At 30.7% G+C, this 22,955-nt stretch overlaps 1 protein-coding gene across 1 annotated transcript in view; it reads right to left on the bottom strand.

Moving 5' to 3' along the window:
* Window positions 1–441: 441 nt before the first annotated feature.
* The window catches only part of LOC127714240 (TBC domain-containing protein kinase-like protein), a 36,755-nt gene continuing 14,241 nt past the window's right edge, over window positions 442–22,955 (bottom strand). The window contains exons 14-26 of the mRNA XM_052220281.1: window positions 22,765–22,820; window positions 21,929–22,031; window positions 21,155–21,289; window positions 20,726–20,788; window positions 18,061–18,238; window positions 15,209–15,292; window positions 14,146–14,231; window positions 13,454–13,490; window positions 8,892–9,053; window positions 7,928–8,100; window positions 6,630–6,805; window positions 5,213–5,372; window positions 442–1,459 (exon numbers count right to left, since the gene is read on the bottom strand). Of these exons, the coding sequence (XP_052076241.1) occupies window positions 1,349–1,459; window positions 5,213–5,372; window positions 6,630–6,805; window positions 7,928–8,100; window positions 8,892–9,053; window positions 13,454–13,490; window positions 14,146–14,231; window positions 15,209–15,292; window positions 18,061–18,238; window positions 20,726–20,788; window positions 21,155–21,289; window positions 21,929–22,031; window positions 22,765–22,820 (1,524 nt within the window). The 3' untranslated portion in view covers window positions 442–1,348. The remainder of the gene's footprint in view (window positions 1,460–5,212; window positions 5,373–6,629; window positions 6,806–7,927; window positions 8,101–8,891; window positions 9,054–13,453; window positions 13,491–14,145; window positions 14,232–15,208; window positions 15,293–18,060; window positions 18,239–20,725; window positions 20,789–21,154; window positions 21,290–21,928; window positions 22,032–22,764; window positions 22,821–22,955) is intronic.

Raw genomic sequence — 22,955 nt, 5'->3', positions numbered from 1 at the left:
TATCTGCAAACAGGAATTAAGTTTCTGACAAATCAAAAAAAAAATCTCACATTACAACCCAACGCTGTCAAATTCCTGTTCAAATATAAAGTTTGTTCAGTAGTTCCTATGAGAGTGTGACGGATATATTTGTTTGATCACTGGTAATATGAACATTTGACAGATAGACAAGGTAAAAATAATAATTATTGCTCCTCTCCTTAGATGTAGAGTGTGAGTTACATAGTAAAATAATAAATTGAATATGAGTATAAGAAACACTGTACGGCTATTCCAAGACCAACAAAAAGGAAAGATATGGAGTAAACATCATTAAGACAGCAATCCAATGACAGAAGTAGACCAAAAATAGATCAATTAGTTTTAACTTTTCTACGCTATTGAATGATATGATAAATTTTGTATATAAAACTGTAGTATCAGTTAAATAAGAAGAAATAATGACTTTCAATATCATTATAACTTTATTAACAATTCTTTCAATAACAAATATTGCACATAATATTATTAAAATTATCAATAATGAATAAAATGCACCAAACAATCATTTTATATAGTACAGTAAATTTCAAAATTTTTGCAATATTTCTATTATTGCAAAAAATGCAATTGGATATGTTTCGCAACCATAAAAACTTACAATAAAACTTTTGATACAATTATTTGTAAGCTGTGTTTCCTGAAGGCATAATTATTAACCCCACTTTTTTTCCATAGTTCAACAACTGCAATAATAAATACATGCAAATATTTAATGATTTACAGTATGTTACATTTCTTGTAACACACTGATTAAAAGACTGTTACTTCAAGTCAGTCAACTATTGAATGAATGTATTAACTTTGTCATAAGGTAAATAACTGAACAAAGCAATGACAATTCTGTGTAGGTTACCGGTATATATTACATGAATCACAAATTTAAAACTTTAAAAATAATTAGATCTGCCATTTTTCACTTTAATTTCTTAAGAAATATTTACAATATTGGACGCTTTGAACTAGAATTAGAATATATTTTATATGAAACAATAATTCATACAAAGTAGACCATTAGAAAATAAATCATAAACAAGAAATATTTTAAATGAATACTTTTAAGTATTTGAAAAAATAAAATAAATAGACATCTCAGTATGTGAAAGTTAAAAAAAACAACTGTAATACTTATGGTGTTAATCTGAAAGGTTATAAGGTCATACATATAGTAATAACACTAGTGCGTGTTACCATAGAAACACGAACATAACACTTTTATATTTGATTATAATATTATATGTTTGTTACCATGGAACCACAAACATAACAGTTTGAATTTTGTATAACTATATTAATAATGTCATTAATCTTATATATCTGCAGGAGGTATAGTCAGTATGGTGGTATTCCTCAGAACATCGATCCCTTTAAACAGAACACATACTTTCTTGTATCCTAATCTCACTAACTCATTTGCAAACTGAAATATATATGATGAATTAGTTTTCATAAAAAAAATATATTTGTACTAGGCTTAGAAATAGGTAGAATACAAGCCATTGTCAAGCTTTTTTTCCATCCCATTTTGAATTGAGTACAATTTATATTTCAAGACACTCAAAACATAGATCTAATTAAGTATTTTTTGGTAAAATCTTAATTTGAAGTGGACAACCTAAAAAATCTGTGAACCTGCATTTCTTTATGATGTCATGAAATAAACTATATGCAAACACATTATTAACGACACAGTTCAGTGACTGTATATCACAAATGTTTATACGGTGAATGCTTTGACTGTACAAAAAAGGTTAAGGTACAAAAGAATTTTGTATGCAAAAAGTATTACAATACATGTAATATCATTTGCTCTTTGATATTAAGCTAAATCAAGATTAAAGAGGGAAGGGTTCAGATTTCAAAAACCTAGTTTTACTTAGTCACATGTTCATGTGCCTATCTCTATTTACTATCTTGTTTTCATCATTTGAGAATTAATTGCTTCAGGCAGAAATTTCATAGTATCTACTTAATTAATCCATCCCTTTTTGTGACTTTGTACTTTTTAGAGCTTGACATATTGTAAAGACACCTGTATATTGTCAATAAAATGCTCCGCAGGGCGCAGCTTGATACGACCGCAGAGGTTGAACCCTGAACAGTTGGGGCAAGTATGGACACAACATTCAATCCTGATACAGCTTTTCATTTGGATTGTGATTAAATATTTGACACAGCATAGGTTTCTGACACAGAATGAATGTGGTCTAAGAACTTAAAAATTTTAAATTGGACATTCACCTATTATGGTCCAATATCCAAAATCTAAATACATGGTTAGATTCAGCATATCAAAGAACCCCAAGAATTCAATTTTTGATGAAATCAAACAAAGTTTAATTTTGGACCCTTTTGACCTCAATGTGAACAAAGTTGATAACAGGGCCCAAAAATCAAAAATCTAAATACATGGTTAGATTCAGCATATCAAAGAACCCTATATATTCAATTTTTGTTGAAATCAAACAAAGTTTAATTTTGGACCCCGATTTGGACCAACTTGAAAACTGGGCCCATAATCAAAAATCTAAATACATGTTTAGATTCAGCATATCAAAGAACCCTAAGAATTCAATTTTTGTTAAAATCAAACTAAGTTTAATTTTGGACCCTTTGGACCTTAATGTAGACCAATTTGAAAATGGAACCAAAAATTAAGAATCAAAATACACGGTTAGATTCGGCATATCAAAGAACCCCAATAATTCAATTTTTGATGAAATCAAACAAAGTTTAATTTTGGACCCTTTGGACCTCAATGTGGACCAATTTAAAAACGGGGCCCAAAATCCAAAAACTAAATACACGGTTAGATTCAGCATATTAAAGAACCCCAAGAATTCAAGAATAAAACGCCATTGAAATTGGTCAAGAAATAAGCAATTAATACGAAGTATCTTCTTTTGCACAATACTGTGCAATTAAATATTTCTTGCTATTGCGCAATACTGTACAATTGACAATTTCTTGCTATTGCGCAATATTGTGCTATTGGATATTTCTTGCTATTGCGCAATACTGTGCAATTGAAGATTTCTTGCTATTGCGCAATACTGTGCAATTAAAGATTTCTTGCTATTGTGCAATACTGTGCAATTGAAAATTTCTTGCTATTGCACAATACTTATTATATAATAATTTACATATCCTGTTTGGTGTGTATCTCCTACCATATCATTATTATTTGCTTTTAAAAATAAATCAGAAATAACCAACTTAAAATGGAAAATTTTAAAAGAAAAGAAAAAGGAAAAAAAGAAAAAAAAGGAAAAAAAAAAATCCCCCCCCCCAAATTTTTTGAACCCCCTTATGATTCATCACCCCCAAACTCAATCCCAGCCTTCCCTTTGTGGTATGGTACCTTGCAGTACAATTTCAGAGAGATCCATACACTTGAACACAAGTTATTGTCTGGAAACTAGAAAAATGTGTTTTTTGGCCCCTTTTTGGCCCCAAATTCCTAAACGTTTAAGGCAATTACCCCCAAACTCAAACCCAGCTTTCCCTTTGTGATATGGAACCTTGTGGTACAATGTCAGAGAGATCCATACACTAACACACAAGTTATGTCTGGAAGTTACAAAAATGCTTATTTTTGGCCCCTTTTTGGCCCCTAATTCCTTTACTGTTGGTACCATAACCCCCTTATGATTCATCACCCCCAAACTCAATCCCAGCCTTCCCTTTGTAATATGGAACCTTGTAGTACAATTTCAGAAAGATCCATACACTTACACACAAGTTATTGTCATGAAACTAGAAAAATGCTGGTTTTTTGCCCCTTTTTAGGCCCCTTATTCCTAAAATTTTGAGGCAATTACCCCCAAAATCAATCCCAGCATTCCTTTTGTGATATGGAACCTTGTGGTACAATGTCAGAGAGATCCATACACTAACACACAAGTTATGTCTGGAAGTTACAAAAATGCTTATTTTTGGCCCCTTTTTGGCCCCTAATTCCTTTACTGTTGGTACCATAACCCCCAAAATCAATCCCAACCTTCCTTTTGTGGTATTGAACCTTGTGGTAAAATTTCATAGAGATCCATTCACTTAAACTAAAGTTAGAGTGCGAAAACCAATGTGTCTTCGGACGACGCCAGACGACGACGACGACGACGACGACGACGCCAACGTCATACCAATATACGACCACAAAAATTTTTTTGCGGTCGTATAAAAACCGCATATTGACCTGTAAGTATCTAAGTTTTTGTGTTGTTGGGTTGCTGTCTCATTGATATATTACCCAAATCTTCTTTTATTCACAATGGAAGCAAGGATTACTATATTCCTTGTGTTTGAGATGTATGCTCCTTTTCTATAATTATGTAATTTAGTTATTCAGTTTATATACTGGGCCCAGTTGTTTAAAAGTGTCGTTATTTTAAAATTCATCAAGAAATTACTGTTTTACCAAAATACCTCAAAAGGTGGTTTTTGATTAATGTAAACACTGGATGTTTACTTTAATCAAAAATCACCTTTTGAGGTATTTTGGAAAACAGTAATTTCTTGATGAATTTTAAAATAATGGAATATAATCTACATGTAACTCTGAAACAAAGGAGTAAGTACTCAAACGGTAAAAGTTGGCCTTAAGATTTTAACGATCAGACCAAAAAAATACAAATTTCACATAGAAATAATTGTAATATTATTATTAATACAAAAGAACTTCATTTTGGTACATCACATTAAAAATGACGAAGTATTGACTCCTTAAGTATGCATGTTTTGTGTTGTAACTTCAGTTGTGGTCAAATTTTCAATAATTTTTAATAGTTTTTAGGATAATTTACTTTGGCCGCCACCCCTGATCCAAAAAGTTGTTTTGTCTAGGGATTCAATATCATCATTGACAACTTTTGGTTACAGAACATTTTGGATGCTAGAATGCTGCCAAGGGTATCCTCAAGCGTTTAGGTCCAAATTATGCACAAAATCATTGTATTTTATCAATATATCCAAAATGTGCTGATTTTGAAGTCAAGAATGTACTTTTATGAAGAGATTTATTTTAACAACGAAGTAAGGCTTTTGAAATACATCCATTTGAGATTCAAATTATGGCCATTTTGAAATTTTATGATAAAGTTGAAATTCAAGGACTTATTTTGCCCAAAGAGAACCTTGTCCTTTACAGCATGAAGTACTGATATATTATCCTTACATTCACTGCATTTCTATTTCTGCCTCCTACTACAACCTTGACCTGTAATGGATGAGCATTCAAGGTCGTCACAGCAGGACAAGGGTTCAGGTCACCTTCAGGACCGAATGCTGATTGGAACGGAATGTTAATACTGCTGGGGATGGTACCTTTATTAAATCTATTGATAAGTTAAGGATAACACACTTCTGTTTCTGTAAAAACTAATTTCTGGGGATTTTTTTTTTTACATTTTTAAGGTGGTACACAACAATACAGGGAGATAACTCTGTAAAAATCAGCTCAACGTTTTAATCACGTTCTATTGTTAACGAAATATTAATCTTCTCAATGATCAAAATTAGTGTTTGTCAAACTGCTATATATCCAATGAAATTTTTTCGATAAAGTGTGTGGTTCAAGTTTTTTGAAATTTTTATATTTTTGTCAAAGGGTCAAAGTAAATATTTTGTCAAAATCTTATGAACATTAAACGAGCCAAATTAATTTTAGTCAAGGTGTTTGGTACCACCTTAAAATAAGGTAATTCACCTCAACTAAAGGACTTGGTTTAAGAAGTGACTCTGTCTGCTATATATCATGTACATAAAAAGAAATTGGAGGTAGCTTTCAATGAACAGGAATCCAAAATACCAATCTTAAAAAATACACTTCACTATTATTACTGACCCATGAAATATAGGTCACATCATTCTTGTGACATAAATTGAGCAGATCATATCTTTATGTATTCTTTGGTAAAATTTCTTCTATCTCACATCTACTTCAAATCAAACTACCATAGTTCTAATCCTTAGTCAACCTCTAAACTATTATATCTTGCAGGTGTCAAAATCCTTTGAATAATCTACAGTAGTATTCTTTGACGATTCATTATGATGACAGATGACATTTATATCCTATTACCTGAATTTATACCCTTTGACTTTTGTTCACTAAAGCACACATTTAAGAACTGAATCTTTTCATATTAATTTGTGATGATTTTTAACAAGGTGATTTCCTTAGTGAGGTTTCTTAGTGATTTCAAATCTTATTATCTTTAACTAAATTTTAACCATGTTAAAGAACTATATATATACATAAAACCTTTTATAACTGACTATATGGTATGGGTTTTTCTCATTGTTGAAGGCCATAGGGTTGCCTTTTATTGCTTACATCCACTTTATTTGAATATTGGTGGACAGTTGTCTCATTGGCAATCAAACCACATCTCCTTATCTTTATATGAAGATGAGGTCATACATTTTGAAAGAAAAAAGTTATATTTTTTTTTGGTGAACAATTTTGTATATAAGACATTTATAGTACTTCTTTGTTCATATGTGAAAACCAAACAATTACTTCAATTTAGTTTCTTTCAATAACAAGGCATTACTGTACAGATAGGTTTGTTGTTAGAAATAAAGGATACTCTTCTTGTACTCGAACATCAATGACCAACAGCATTGGTTTACTGTTGTGTTTTCGTTTGGTTGGACTTTTAGACTGGACTGGACCACTAAATTCTCCAAGCTCTATCATGTCCTCAGCAGATATGTGTGGACATTTAACTGCTCTTAATTCTTCAATGCTTTTTGGTTCCATTGACTGAAAAAGATAACACACATAATAACAAGAGTGCACATGCTGAAATTTCTTGCCTGCTTTACTGACCATTGATTTTATGTTCAAAGTTTTAAAGATAAAGGTTTAACTGCAAGTATCACATAAACTTTAACATTTTTAAAGATCCATGACAATGAGGTCAAGGTCAGATAAATCCTGTCAGATAGACATATACACCTTACAATCATTTAATACACCAAATATAGTTGACCTATTGCTTACTGTATTTGAAAAACAGATTAAAACACAAAAATTAAACATTGACCAATGAACCATGAAAATAAGGTATCTGCAATACAAGGTATGAAACATCCAGGTCTTCTACCTTCTAAAATATAAAGCTTTATACAAATAGTTTATGCTACTGCCGCTGGATGGTAATCCTATGTCTCGCATACTGCGACTGTTGTTGCAGGCTAGACAAAAATTATGTTTGACAACATTATACAAAACTTCTGTATTTACATACTGTAAAAACATATTATTATTGATGTTGTGACCATTTTCACAGATTTTTCATTTCAACAAAATCATCAGATCAAATACACAATGAAAAAATATTTCCTATTCTTCCTCATTTAAAACATCTAAAAACCAAAAAACTAAGAAACAAAGTGCCAAACTTTTCCCAATCAATCATAAAATTTGGGTTTAATTTATTTACAATTTGTCTAGATTCAGGGTAATTCAGAAAGACCTTAACATTAGTGTGAATGCTTATTAGTCCTTAAAGATCACGTGGTTACATGGAGATGTCTATGTTTGGCTTACTTATAAAGTTGTGTTGCTTTCTCACTGACACTTATTTATTTATTTTTATTGTACAACATGTATATTTTGTTTCCTCACATAAGAAACACAATTATTACCTTATGTTTGAATATAACTTTGGTGATTTCAATTATATTTCACTTACCTTATATATCTACTCCTGCTTAAAAAATCAATCAACGTCAGTTCTTTTTGTTTCAACTTCTGCATAGAAATAAGGAGATGTGGTATGTTTGCCAATGACACAACTATCTACCAAAGTCCAAATGATGTGGATGTAATCAAATAATTATCAAAAAGGATTTCTAGCATGCAGAAAATTGTTATACTCACCAAATCGTTTGTGGGTTGGTCATTATAATCTCTAGAATAATATGACAAATTAGGACGGCTGTCAGCTTTGATAGTCTTCTTAGCTGGTCTAGCATGCTGTCTATAGATTGCACTTTTAGGTGTGTTACAAAATATCCTAATAGAATCCTGTACACACAGCTCTATGTTAATCTCTATTCAGAATATAAAATAAATAAAAAAAATAACATAAAAATCAAACAAGGTGTAATTCCTCTTTTATGGGTATGTATATACTCATGAAAGAATCCATGTGTTATATATAAGTTACAAGAATTTTATCATATATATATAGAAATATTCAGTTCATTGTTGAAGACCTTCCTTCAATGTCTAGTTATCGGGCTCTCAATGATATGTGTTCAGCATGACTCATTGTTTAAACTACTTTACCACTGTTAAAGACTTAAAGTTAATGCCAAATTATTAATATTAGTTATACTATGGTTTATACTAAAATTCACAATATGCATGATGACTAAGATTAACAACATGGTAAACTTTTTAAAAAATATTTAAAGATTAAAAAAAACTTTTTAGTTAGGTGTTTATCTGAATGTTTAAAGATAATAAAATAATTAACAACCACGAACTGGATATTAAACTTCATTGTCCTTCTCTTCACCCTATCAACCTGCTCAGTTGCTCCATATATCTCTTATTATGGCTTTGAGATGTGAGCAGACATTATTAGTGACGTCACAATGTCTGAGGAAAAGTAATCAGTGATGTCACAATGTAAAAGGAGATGTTATCAAGATTACTTTCGTCAAGCGTAAAACCTTCTAAGGGAGGGGTGAAAGACCAGTAATAGAATGGTGACAGATTATTGGGATTTCTACGTACAGATATCGTAAAATATCAATGTGTAGAAAACCTGATAATCTATACTCCTCAATTTAGAATTGTAATATGAACAGACTAGAAAAAGCTCATAAATACTAACCCGGCATATCAGAAAACAGTAAAATGCATTCATTGAATCCAAAAGATATCAGGCTACTTTTGAGCTGAGTGAGAATAGCCACACCAATACACAGTGGAAACGATGAGTTGCCTAGCAGTAATGTGTCCCATAAATGGACTAACTTGTGCAGTGGAAACACATCTGAAAAATATTTATATATATACATGTTATTGTCATTGATATAAAAAGAACTTTTTGATGTTTTATTGTTAATACTTTACTTTAAGCATTGGTGTTGACTCCATGCAGCATTTTAAGTTGTTGATATGTATAAAGTTTTACAGAAGTATGCATGGGAGATCATTCATTTTGTAAATTTATTAGACTCCACGCATTATACTTACAAAGTATTGCCATTAAAACTTGCCTGAAACCCTTGTTTTTTTTTCTCTTAAACTATAACAGCCAAGTTATCTTATATTCTATGAAATATGAGAGTTAATTAAGACACTTTTTGTATTTGATATCATATGCCATATCACTCAGAGTTGAAGTCAGAAGAATTTATTGTTACTTTTTTTTATTGGAGTTATGCTACGTTAAGTCTAGAAAGAAACAAGACTTTACATATGATTACAAGATTTCAAGAATTCAAGATGTTATTGTACACTCAGTAACACCATGGGTGTTACAGGAGGAACAAATCCAACATAATACAATAAACATTTACAAACGATGAGAGTGTTCAACGACCTTGACAGGCTTAAAAGCCCTTGCAAAGGCAGCATTAAAAATCAACATTTAGACAGTGAAGAACATACTACATGTACAAGTTATTGATAGGACATGGGTGACTGATTTACTGTACGAAAGGTCATCTACAGACTTATGAAGGATTTAATCCTAAAAACCTCATTGATTCCTTCTCAGTCTTCATAGGTAGTCTTGGATGATAGAGTATTATGTATATAAAGAGATTTCATATTACATTGCACTGAAAAACTTAATTGGTTGCAGCATAATACCTCCCAAAAATATCAAACCATGTATGAATGTATTCTTAGGATCTGTAATAATAAGGTGTTATTTTGTATACAATTTATACTCAACATTGAAGTCCATGCAATGAACATCAGTTGTTTTTTTTTCTATATATTTTGGATATCGTCGCATCTTCATCTACGAACTACATATTTAGTTAGGGCTGAAGAAACGTGTAAAATGCCTTTTTCTTTGAAAAATGTTGTTGAATCAAATCGATGAAGATACTGGATAATACATAAATCAGCAATCTAAATGTAATTTGTACCGATTATCAGGTTGTCTGCATATTGATATTGTAAAACATCAGCTTAGAATCACAATATGAAGCTTTTAGTAGAGTGAGCGCAGCGAACAAGTTCAAAATTGCTTCATATTGTGTTGAGCAGCTGACATTTTACAATATAAATATGGCGGAAAATTTGATAATTGATTAATCGGATTTTATTTGTGTATTTTGCATGAAAGAAACAAGTGTTTTTCTTTGTTTCACCAGGTAACAGGAAGATGACTTGATATGTTCAGGTCAAACTTATCGACAGTGTTTCATTCATTATGATAATGCCAGGTCAAAGACATCACAAAGCTGTGATATGCAATTTTATGAAGAAATATGAACAAACTTTAATTATATACAGCACTTTATTACAGTTTTTTGTAGCACAGACATGGATACAATTAGCACTTTAATATACAAATATGTCATAATAATAAGTATTATGTTTGAACACATTTCTGAAAAGGATATACTGTTTCCCATTAAATATCGTATCATTCTTAGACAAACTGTTCACCATTCACATATTTTAGCCTTGTCGTCGGAAATTACACTGTGACACCATCATAGCTTGGACATAGTTTTGCATCTGTTCACCCTCATAGCCAGGATCATTGTCTATCTGCATTGGTGCAGGTGTCATCTGTCCAGGTCTCAGTGTCTGTAAAATGTTTGAAACAAGATCTTGCACCTGGCACCATTTCTTAAGACGATATTGACGGTATAAGTGCTTTAGGCTCTCTGCAACTGACTTCCTATTAAGCAGATGGAGTGCTTCCCCTTTGTTACCTTGAAGTACAAAGTTAACAGCTCTTATTTTCGTGGAGTCTATATATACATCTAAAAAAAACAATAATAGATATTAAAGAATGATGATTTTCAATCTATAATTATAACAATATTTTCAAAGAGAAAGGAAATATTAAATTTTGTTTGCTTTTTCGTCATCCTAAATTCTGTGAAACTTCATTCACTAACTAATTTAGATGCTGAATGGGAAACGTTCTTATAAGTTTTTAGAATGCATTAATCTCAGCTTTAAAATACTGAAGTCATAAGCCATATTAGATTTGTAGATATAATTTTGAGTATTGTAAAAAGTAAATTCTTCTTTCATATTTACGTGTCAATCTTCAGTAGCAATGTTACTAATAAATTTCAAGTTAAGATCACAATGAAATATTAAAAGCTAAAATTAGATAAGAATGTTCCAATGGTCAAATTTTAAACATTAATACATTAATAGCAAAAGTTTCAGCAATTATATTTAATATGTTTAGAAACTGCATATGTATGCTTAATAATATGTAGTACAAATACATATATTTTTAATGAGCTTTTGCTATAGTACAAAATGATATGGATATACTCAATTCTTAATTAAGACTTAATTCTCTGTAAAATTCTATATTTTAAGAGAGAATATATATATTCTTGTAGAAAATTAAAATAGAAGAAAACTTACCTAATTGGTGCATTTGTTGTACAGCTTTGTCATGGATCATCAGTAATTTCTTTAACTCTACAGTTTTTGTCATAACTATCTCTTCTGATACATTAGCCATAATGGATTATTTTTTGGTGTATTTTGAAAAATGAATATTTTGAATTATGATGTAAATATTTGGAAATTCTTCCTTTTATAACCATATTTTTGAGTAAGCTTGGGTTCTTTGTTTATGCAATCAAGTAATCTTGAGATCAAAGAAACCCTTTTTCATTTTAGTGTTTTGAGGGATTTGTTAATTAAAAGATCAAAGGGTTCCAGGAGTAAATTTCCTCAGCATGGGATAATAACTTGATTAGACAATTATGAAAATATAGTGTATCTATGTTTTCATAATTTTACCTGCAATAAACAACCAATAATTAACAAAGAAGCCAGTTAATTGAGAGTACTTTTTAATAAACTGTATTCTTACCTGCTGAGTAATTAATTATAGATGAGATCAAAGGTGTTTGTTTCACCTTATTCTCCAAACTGTACAATTTGAGAAAAAGGTTGAGGTAATTGAGTGAAAATACTCTCTCAAATTATGCTTTATTTCTCAAAACATTCAGAATAAATGTATAACTAACAAAATCAAAAATATTTTCTTATAAAATGAAACAAATCTAAAAAATAAATAATCTTCAAAAATATTTTTCTTTAAAATGAAACAAATCTAAAAAATAAATAATCTTCAAAAATATTTTTCTTTAAAATGAAACAAAATTTAAAAAATAAATAATCTTCAAAAATATTTTTCTTTAAATGAAACAAAATTTTAAAAAATAAGATATTGCCAAAAGATGCAATACAAAAATATATAATTTTCTATTGTTTTCATAAAAATAAAATTACAACAGTTATAATATCTAACTATTGAAAAATGTACAAATGAAAGTCATGAAAATTGTGTTGTGTTTACAAACTACGTTTTTTTTAAAAATGTTTTGGTCAAATACGGAAATAAAAAGATTCAACATTGATGCAATGTCCATAATCTTTTTTAAGAAAGCATTTTTCCACATCTCAGTAATAATTTATGGCAGCGTATATTCTGATGGAAATTTGACCCTGAGTACGCCTTATTTTTTTTAATCAATATTTATGAAAATAAGGGATGCTCTTGGCAAAATAAACAAACAAAAAAAACAAAAAAAAAGGATTGAAAAATTATTTGGATTCTCATAAGGGGGGGGGGGGGGGAAATGTACAAAAAATGTTGTGACTTCTCACTGCATTTGGTGACACTATTGCTTTCATGCAAAAATCACATTACAAGCTCCTTGATTTGTGCTTGACTATGTTACAGTATATTTAGGAAAACAGCATGATATAAACTACATTTAGGCAACATTTTTATGTTTACACTCCCAATCTACCTTTAAGTATCAACTGACCCATGATGTGATGTACGTGATCAGGCACTAGCTTTCAGTAACTGTGAGTACTCCCAATACTTTATTTTTATATTAAATGATATATGCTTTGTTTCAAGCAAAAATTATGCAATTTAGGGTAAAAAAAATGTTTATCCTAACAAAAATATCAACCAACAATGCAGGCACTGTGTTAATTTCTGTCTTGACCCAATGAAAAGAGCCTCATAATTGCTAAGGGAAAGAAACAATCACCATCGTATTCTTATACACCACATTTGTGGATAGAATGTCAACAGGTTCTGAACCCAAACATTGATTTATAAAGGGTTTTTAGACCATTTTTTTTCAATGTATTCGATGATAGAATCTTGAGAACATTGAGAATGTGAGTAGCAATCTTCTTAACAATACTTACGAGCATACATTGTTAGGAACCATGGAATAGCATACAGCTAAAAATAAAACAATTTTACAGCTAAGATATTAATGTCACTAATCTCAATTCACATTACAGATAAAATGTATAACATACAGCTAAAAATTAAACAGTCACTATTCACATTACAGTTAAAATGTTTATCATAATATGTATCAAAAAGTTCATTAAACAATTAATATAACCACGACAAATTAAGGTACTTTAAATTCAGAATTTTTTGTGATGTTTTATCATTGCAAAATTGTGACGGGATAGGTTTTGCATTATATATAAAATATTAAAAGTAATTCATATTTTGTTATTAAAATTTTATTAGCCTTTTTCTTCAGTCTTCTTAACACAGATGTAGTGCTATTAGTTAATATCAAAATTAAATAATTGAGGATCTTTTTAAAAAGTGATAAATTTTACGCCTCAACGATGCTATGAGAAAATTAGATGATGTTTATTTAAGACACTGATGAACTGCTCAAGTTACATTCTTAGGAGGGTGGAGAGTTGTCTCATTGGCAATTATACCACGGCCATCTTTTTATTTTTATAATTACAAAAATTTTGAAAAAATATACTGTCTTACTTTAATTGAGTTTGTAAAAATAAAAGTTTATTCATGGCTTCAATAGTTCTTAATATTTTGGAAAGTTTTAATCTATCAAATTTACACTTACATCAGGAATAAAACCAATTCCCTCTAAATGATTACTAAGTTCTGGATCATGGAAGGCAATCAGATGAGAAAATACACACAGGTATTCTAAAATAAAAATATTTATTTTTTGACTGATGGGATCTATAGCACTTTACATCATAATTTTTTTCACAAGACGGATTGGTGTATTTCCTCTGAATGTTGAAGAAAAAACAAGTGAATCTGTGAGCTACTGCTCACTCATGATACCCCCACCCCACTAAAAGTATAAGGTAAACAGGAAGTTGTTGAGTGATGAATCTGAAAACGCATCATATGGTATAGCTGACTCATATAAACCCTGAAAACAAATTTCAGAAATCCTTGTAATGTAGTTTCTGAGAAAGATGCGACAAAAATATTCATGGGACGGACAGACGAACTGACGGACGGACTGACGGATGGACTGACGAATGGATGGACGGACAGACAGAGGTAAAACAGTATAGCCCCACTTTTTTAAAGCGAGGGTATAATAAATATATATTTGCAGAAAACAGAAACCATGCCAAAATATTTTGATACTGGGTACTTTCTATCTTGTATACAGATGCCTGATGTTCTGCAATTTCAACATGGCATATGTTTTTATTGTTTTGTTGGTAGTTTTACGTGTAAATATATTTGCTGCACCACTGAATATTTATCTTTGTTTTTGTACACAAAAATTGAATTTAAATAAACACTTTGCAACAATAACCAGTATATTGTCAGTAATATACTATATCCTCATTAAATTAAAAAAGAATGACAAAACATAGTTTTCTTTCTTTTTTTTTTTACAAAACTTAAATAAATTTTCCCATAAACAATTGATCTCTTTTGAATTGTTTTACATTTTATGGCTTACTATGCAGTATGAATTTTGCTCATTGTTGAAGGCATTTCTGTGACCTATAGTTGCTAACATCTACACTATTTGGTCTCTTGTGGATAGTCGTCTCATTAGCAACCACACCACATCTTCTTATTTTATATTAAATATGATGTTTGCCTTGTTCAAATTTAAGTAATCAAAAATGAAAACTGTACACCTATATTACCTTGTATAACAGCAGAATTATCCTTCATGAAGAAATTATGTAAATACTTTGGTATAAAGGCTTGGAGACAGGAAAAAGCTAATGCTACAAATATAAATTAGATGTACATTTTACTATGTTACATTGGCAAAATGTAAACTTTTTGTAAAACAAGCATTTTGAGAGTATTGCATGGCAATACATAGTCCCCTACCAATTAAAAAATCATTGTATTGGAACAAAATGCTAACTTGATCTATAACTAGTCATGGTGTAAACTATATAACAAATATCAAGTCAATATCTTCAAGCATGACGAAAAAAAGTGTGAAAAACTTATTATTTAAGTGAATTTTCTGAGTCCAAGGACCATAACTCTGCACAAAATCATCAGACCAGAACAAAATTCGAACTTGGTTTGTAACTTGTCATGATAAAACAATGTACCAATCATTAAATCAATATCTTCAAGCATGACGAAAAAAAGTGTGGAAAACTGAATATTTGAGTGAACTTTGCACAAAATTATTAGACCAGAACAAAATTCGAACTTGATCTGTAACTTGTCATGATAAAACAATATACTAAATATCAAATCAATATCTTCAAGCACGAAGAAAAAAAGTGTGGAAAACTGATTTGCAGGACTGACAGATGGACAGACAGACAGACAGACGGAGCACAAACCTAAAGTCCCCTTCCACTTCGTCGGTAGGGGATTAATTATAATAATAAAAGTACAATATATGAGATAGCTTAAAATTATTATTTTTTCTAGACACAAAGAAAGATGAAGATGCATATGGATACAAGACGTCCACTCCCTTTTGAAGATTATAATAATAAAATAGCAGCCAACCACCGTTTATAACTTTATTGACTTACTTTCATTTTCTATTCAACTTAACTTTTTTTATTTCACTTTCACTTTCTATTTCTATCGATAATGTTGTCATAACAACCATTATTGTAACATTACTTCCGGTTAACCGCAAAATATGTACTTCACGGTTTTATTTCATGTATATACTTGTCCTGAAGATGCCACGCTTGCTGGCGAAACAGGTCGACCAATTAAACGAGTACCATGGGGTAAAATTTGAGTGTTGTTGTCTTTCGTGTCAACATATTCTTATTCATTTTAAGACAACTGTGAATACCTAGCGGTATCCTCTCGTTTTTTACCCTACCACACAATCACCACTTCAGGTGTTGGTTCACTTATAGAATTATAATAATAAAAGTACAATGTATGAGATAGCTTCACAACTTTATTTATTCTAGACACAAAGAAAGATGAAGATGTATATGGATACAAGACGTCCACTCCCTTTTGAAGATATGGCAAATCAATATTTTCTTATGGGAAAACCCAAAATCTTTTAGAACAAAAAAATGAAAAGGTGCACAATTCCATTATTAATATTCCTCGAAAATTTCATTGATCCAGACACTTAATTAACAGGAGTTGCTGATAAGAATCTATTAGTTTATTCAATACACTCAATGAGACCCGAAACATTATAAGTATTGAATTTTAATATAAACAGCACTGTGTATACTACAATTATTGATTTTAGACGTCAACAAAATGATGGTAGTTTGAAGAAACTTTTTGTTGTTGTTTATATGTTTCTTCTTTAAAACTTCTGTTAACTATAACTTCTTTGAGAACATGAATTCTTTCTTCGGATTAGGATTCAGATCAAGGCAAATTAAGTGATGGCTATTCTTGGAAAAAGTAGGTTGAGCAACACTTTATTTATACCTCCAACAAGTATAATTCTTATTTTCATTTGTATCATAATTGTTTTGCTTCCATCCCATATCATCCACTGAAAAAATATGTGGTGTCCAATCATCCAATACATTGCTTCATGGAATAGCCCTCCTTTAAATTTCTTTAATGAAAATTAATTCCTTTGATTAAAAAAAAATTCAACATGCACACCAATAAAATAACTTTTCAAAACCTAATTGATTACAGAATTCCACTGCAATAAACATGTCAAGCAAAGATAAAAAAATTTGTAGGGGTTCAGCTGAACCCTGTGTCTCGCCTACGATTGCTGCTGTCACTGTAAAAGTGTAATGTTGACTTTAAAAGTGAGTCCATTTATCAGTAAAATAAAAGAATGTTAAAAAAGATTCAAACTTTCTCTTTAGATGCAATTCCTTGATCTTGAAGATTAGCTTCTGTCCAAGTTTCATAACAATCCATGAAGATTAACAAACTGATCATGTAAAAAAAAAAAAAAAGACTGTCAGTAAATTTTAACTTGAAAAAGAGTCCATCTATCAGAAAAATACTGAAAATGAAAATATATTTTCAAAAGTGTGCTTCAGACATTATCTCTTAATCATAAAAAAGTTTCATAAAATTCTATGAAGGTTTGACAAAGTATTTGATGTGTAACAAACTTTAACCCCAGACTGTATCTATTTGTTAAAAAAACTAAGTCCATTTATCAGTAAAATATGGAATCAAAATTTTGCTCTGGATACTGTATTTTGGTCATAAACAAGCTTCTGTCCAAATTTCATATAATTCCATGTACGTTTGACAAAGTTATTGATGTCCAAATAAACTTTAACCACAGACTGAACCTAAATGTTGACGCCGCTGACGGAATCTAGGATCGCTATGTCTCGCTTTCGCGATATAAATTTCGCAGGCTCAACAAAAATCAAGAAAAGAGTTGCATGATGATGATATGGTCAAAAATGTAACAGCAGATTATAAACAATGCAAATTGATTTTTTTTAATCCAAATTTTTTGGTATGTTTTAGGCACAACAACCTCTTATCTCTTTTACTCATATGCACTCACAGTAAAATGCAAACAAAAAAATGAAAGCATTAAGATATATACCTTCATCATTAAAGTTGAGAGCTAAGAAAGGAGCACATAGTGAGTCTAATCCCTGCCAATAAACATATTGTGGATTATTATAAACCCATGCCTTTAAAACTCTTTTAAACTTAGCATGTGCTGTAGGTGATGATAGTAGCTGGTGATACTGATGACATCTTGGAATATCTACCTCAATCTGTGAAATATTACAAAGTTCATTATTTTAAATATTAGCTCACATTATTATTACCGATATATTCCTGTAAACAAGAGGCTCTCAAGAGCCTGAATCGCTCACCTGCATTTCAGAGGAGAAGATTTTTAAATGTTAGCAAACTTGTGTAAAATTGTCTTTAAAGGGCAATAACTCCTTCAGGGGTCAATTGACAATTTTTGTAGATCTTACTTTGCTGAACATTATTGCTGCTTACAGTTTATATATATCTATAATAATATTCAAAATAATAACAAAAAACTGCAAAATTTTGTTAAAACTACCAATTCGGTGGCAGCAACCCAACAATGGGTTGTTCGATTCGTCTGAAAATTTCAGGGCTGATAGATCTTGACCAATTAAACAATTTTACCCCATGTCACATTTGCTCTAAAAGATTTAGTTTTTGAGATATAAGCCAAAAACTGCATTTGACCCTTATGTTCTATTTTTAGCCATGGCAGCCATGTTTGTCGATGGATACAAACTTCGGATACAATTTATAAACAAGATACCCATAGGAACATTTAGATAAAGTTTGAAGGTAATTAGCCAAGTAGTTTCAGAGGAGAAGATTTTTAAATGTTAGCAAACTTGATGAACAAATTGTGTAAAATTGTCTTTAAAGGGCAATAACTCCTTCAGGGGTCAATTGACAATTATGGTCATATTAACTTTTTGTAGATCTTACTTTGCTGAACATTATTGCTGCTTACAGTTTATATATATCTATAATAATATTCAAAATAATAACAAAAAACTGCAAAATTTTGTTAAAACTACCAATTCAGTGGCAGCAACCCAACAATGGGTTGTTCGATTCGTCTGAAAATTTCAGGGCTGATAGATCTTGACCAATTAAACAATTTTACCCCATGTCACATTTGCTCTAAAAGATTTAGTTTTTGAGATATAAGCCAAAAACTGCATTTGACCCTTATGTTCTATTTTTAGCCATGGCAGCCATGTTTGTCGATGGATACAAACTTCGGATACAATTTATAAACAAGATACCCTAAGGAACATTTAGATAAAGTTTGAAGGTAATTAGCCAAGTAGTTTCAGAGGAGAAGATTTTTAAATGTTAGCAAACTTGATGAACAAATTGTGTAAAATTGTCTTTAAAGGGCAATAACTCCTTCAGGGGTCAATTGACAATTATGGTCATATTAACTTTTTGTAGATCTTACTTTGCTGAACATTATTGCTGCTTACAGTTTATATATATCTATAATAATATTCAAAATAATAACAAAAAACTGCAAAATTTTGTTAAAACTACCAATTCAGTGGCAGCAACCCAACAATGGGTTGTTCAATTCGTCTGAAAATTTCAGAGCTGATAGATCTTGACCAACTGAACAATTTTACCCCATGTCAGATTTGCTCTAAAAGCTTTAGTTTTTGAGATGTAAGCCAAAAACTGCATTTGACCCCCATGTTCTATTTTTAGCCATGGCGGCCATGTTTGTCGATGGATCAAAACTTCGGATACAATTTATAAAATAGATACCCTAAGGAACATTTAGATAAAGTTTGAAGGTATTTGGCCCAGTAGTTTCAGAGGAGAAGATTTTTGAAATAGTTTACGATGACAGACGACGGACGCCAAGTGTTGGCATAAGGTCACATGGGGCCCTTTGGGCCCGGTGAGCTAAAAAAACATTAGCAATACAAATGCAAATAAAAACACATTATTTGCTTTTTTATTATCTAAGAAGCAAGGTAAAGAAATACACACACAACTACTACTAGGGGGTGTTTAACGACCTTGACTACCCATGAGGGTCTCGCGCGGTCGGCACAGGCACACATATGTCTGTCAAAACTATAACAATGAGTACACTTGATACTAAAGTAACACATGCCGGTAAAGATGCCCAATGATGCATTGGCGTCTTAGTTGTCTATGTAGCTGGTATCAAATACCTGTTCATTTACACTTATTTTCTGTGTGTCTGTTATTGCAGGAAGAACAACAGTTTTCTTTATAATGTTTTTGTCATAAAGTAAAACATTTGACATCACTGATTGTTTGCAAACATAATAAGGTCAACCATGAAAAAATTAAAGTCGGTCATAATAAAAATCTTTGAATGTGAAAATTTGGTGTATAACTTCCATTTATTATTCTTATATTTTACCTAAGCCGTATTTTGCACAACTTTTTGGAATTTTGGGTCCTCAATGCTCTTTAACTTTATACTTGTTTGGCTTTCTAACTATTTTGATCTAAGCGTCACTGATGAGTCTTATGTTGACTAAAACGCGCGTCTGGCATATCAAATTATAAGCCTGGTACCTTTGATAACTAGCTATAGCAAATTAGGTAATGCCAATATTTTCAGGGCATCAATTCCACAATTTTGCTAAATAAATAGTAAATCACATGCCAATTGTCATTCTGATTTTGCTAAAGGTACAAGCAGCCTAATGCTTACAATATCTTACAACTAAATCATTATTTACCTGTCTATCAGTAGGTGTTGCAGTTTCTTTGTCTATAGAACTGTACAAACTGTGAATATCACCCTACAACAAGAACTTATTTACAAGTCGAAATATAATTATTACTACTAGTATACTTTTTTAAATGCTTAAACCATCATTTTGACCAAAGGTGTCTTTCAAATATTGTTACCATCGAAAAGTACATCTTTCTTCACTTTGATGCTTTTCTAATGTTAGTTAGTAACCTTTAAAAGTTGATAACCATAAAATATACTATACTTTTGTTTTAAGCATATTGTAGGAATGGATAAATGTGATCAAAAGTATACCTTTATTTAAATTTAAGATATTTTTTACAAAAAGGAGCACTTATATCATTCATCTCTGAAAACATTCTTATTCTGCAATATCAATACTCTTATTTATAAATCAAGTATGTAAACATACCTCAACTTCAAGTATAGCAGCCCAGACATGTGCTCTGACATGGGGAGGTATATCTGTCCTTGCTTCCTTCCATATCCTGGCTCTTGTATAGGGGTAGGCTTTCAACAACCTCTCATATAATATCACTCTGTGAAACTATAGGGAAAGATCCATGAACGTGTAATATGAATAAAATTTAACAAAATTCAGTAGAAATGGCTAAAAATGAAAATACAGCTTAAAGTACGGGTACATGTATTTCAAATTTCACAACAATCAAATCTCTATTTACATTTATCAAAACATTTAATTAAGAACAAATATTCAGCTAAATATACCTCCTATTGAAAATCATCAAATAAAAAGTGAAAAGGTCATAAACATACTCCATAGCACTTTCACAAAAATCCTCTGTGGAGAGGTATTCTGAGGATATTGCAATACAATGTCCAATGCCTACAGGAAAATTGGATGAGTTTACACTATATGAGACAAGCATCTGATTGAGAAGGAGGCCTGACGAATTTTCATTTCATATTTGGAAAGAATTGTTATTAATGATGTAGATCTTATTATATTATGCTTCTCATGATAGCTTGAATGACTTCTTTCTTAAAAATCAATATTTTTTGAAAATATTGCTATATTTGAACAAAATAATGGCAAAATGGTGTCAATTTACCTAGTTGGTCAGAAAATGCAGCTGATTTAGAATTTTTTACTTGTTTCTATGACCATATAGTTCTAATATCAAACAACAATCAATCATTTTATACAATATTATAAAATACATACCTGGTATTCAACATCCTTTTCCCTGATAATTAATGGCAGACTGGCTGTTTCTAACAAGTCAGCAGCACTGGAGGACTTGGGCATTCTCTTAAATTCTGTCATGCTGTTTGTATAATAAAAGAATAAAATACAAGTATACATCACAGACCAAAGGAAGAGGATGTGAATAACATTTTAAAATGTGATTCTGAAAACATCACACATTTCAACATGTCAAGCTCTAAATGGCCAAGAGTCAAAGTTTTTAAAAGTCATGACATAAATTTTTGTACTTTCACTTTGATCTTTTTAGTGATCACATGGTCAGTTTGGAGTTAGGATTCCTAAAAACAAATAAATCTTCTTTATATTCTATCAGTTTGCAAATCAAAATTTTATGTTTTCCTTGTTATACTCGACACACCAAATTTATAACTGTAATTATTTTTTGTAGCACTGGGGCACAGAGGATATCATCAGCTCCTTAGTAAGTGCTTGGGTATTTACATGATTTATTACATTTTTTCTTAAATTCTTCATTGATAAATTAAGAAAATAAGGTTTCATCTCCTTCAGGCAAAGTTGACCATAGATTAATTTGGCTATCCTTTTCTTTTTGGTTCGTCTTCATTATATAGCTCCTCAAGAAATTCAGTTACATGTATTTATAAATCCTTTTTCAAATTTTTGGGTTTCAGGATCATGAAGAAAAGTGTATTTGACACACCAAATTTATAAATTATTATTCTTATTTGACATGTTTTCATGGTTATTCTCATGATATATGGGTTTATATGTGTACTACCTTGTTAATTATGATAAGTGTGTTCGTAAATGCTTGTTAATTACTGACTTACTCATCATCTGTGTGAATTAGTGGGTAATATGCTTTTTCATCAACCTCTGATAGTCTCTACAAATAATAAAATTCTATTGTATTCCGAAAACACCTGTAAGGTCTGGATATGAAATTTGTGTAGGTAAACTGGATTTACATCTTCAAAACTTCCATAATTATCCAATAAAAATGATTATTACATGAAGTTAT

Source organism: Mytilus californianus, unplaced genomic scaffold (assembly GCF_021869535.1).
Source record: "Mytilus californianus isolate M0D057914Y unplaced genomic scaffold, xbMytCali1.0.p SCAF_9, whole genome shotgun sequence".
Classification (NCBI taxonomy): domain Eukaryota; kingdom Metazoa; phylum Mollusca; class Bivalvia; order Mytilida; family Mytilidae; genus Mytilus; species Mytilus californianus.
This window is presented reverse-complemented; position numbering and strand designations above follow the sequence as displayed.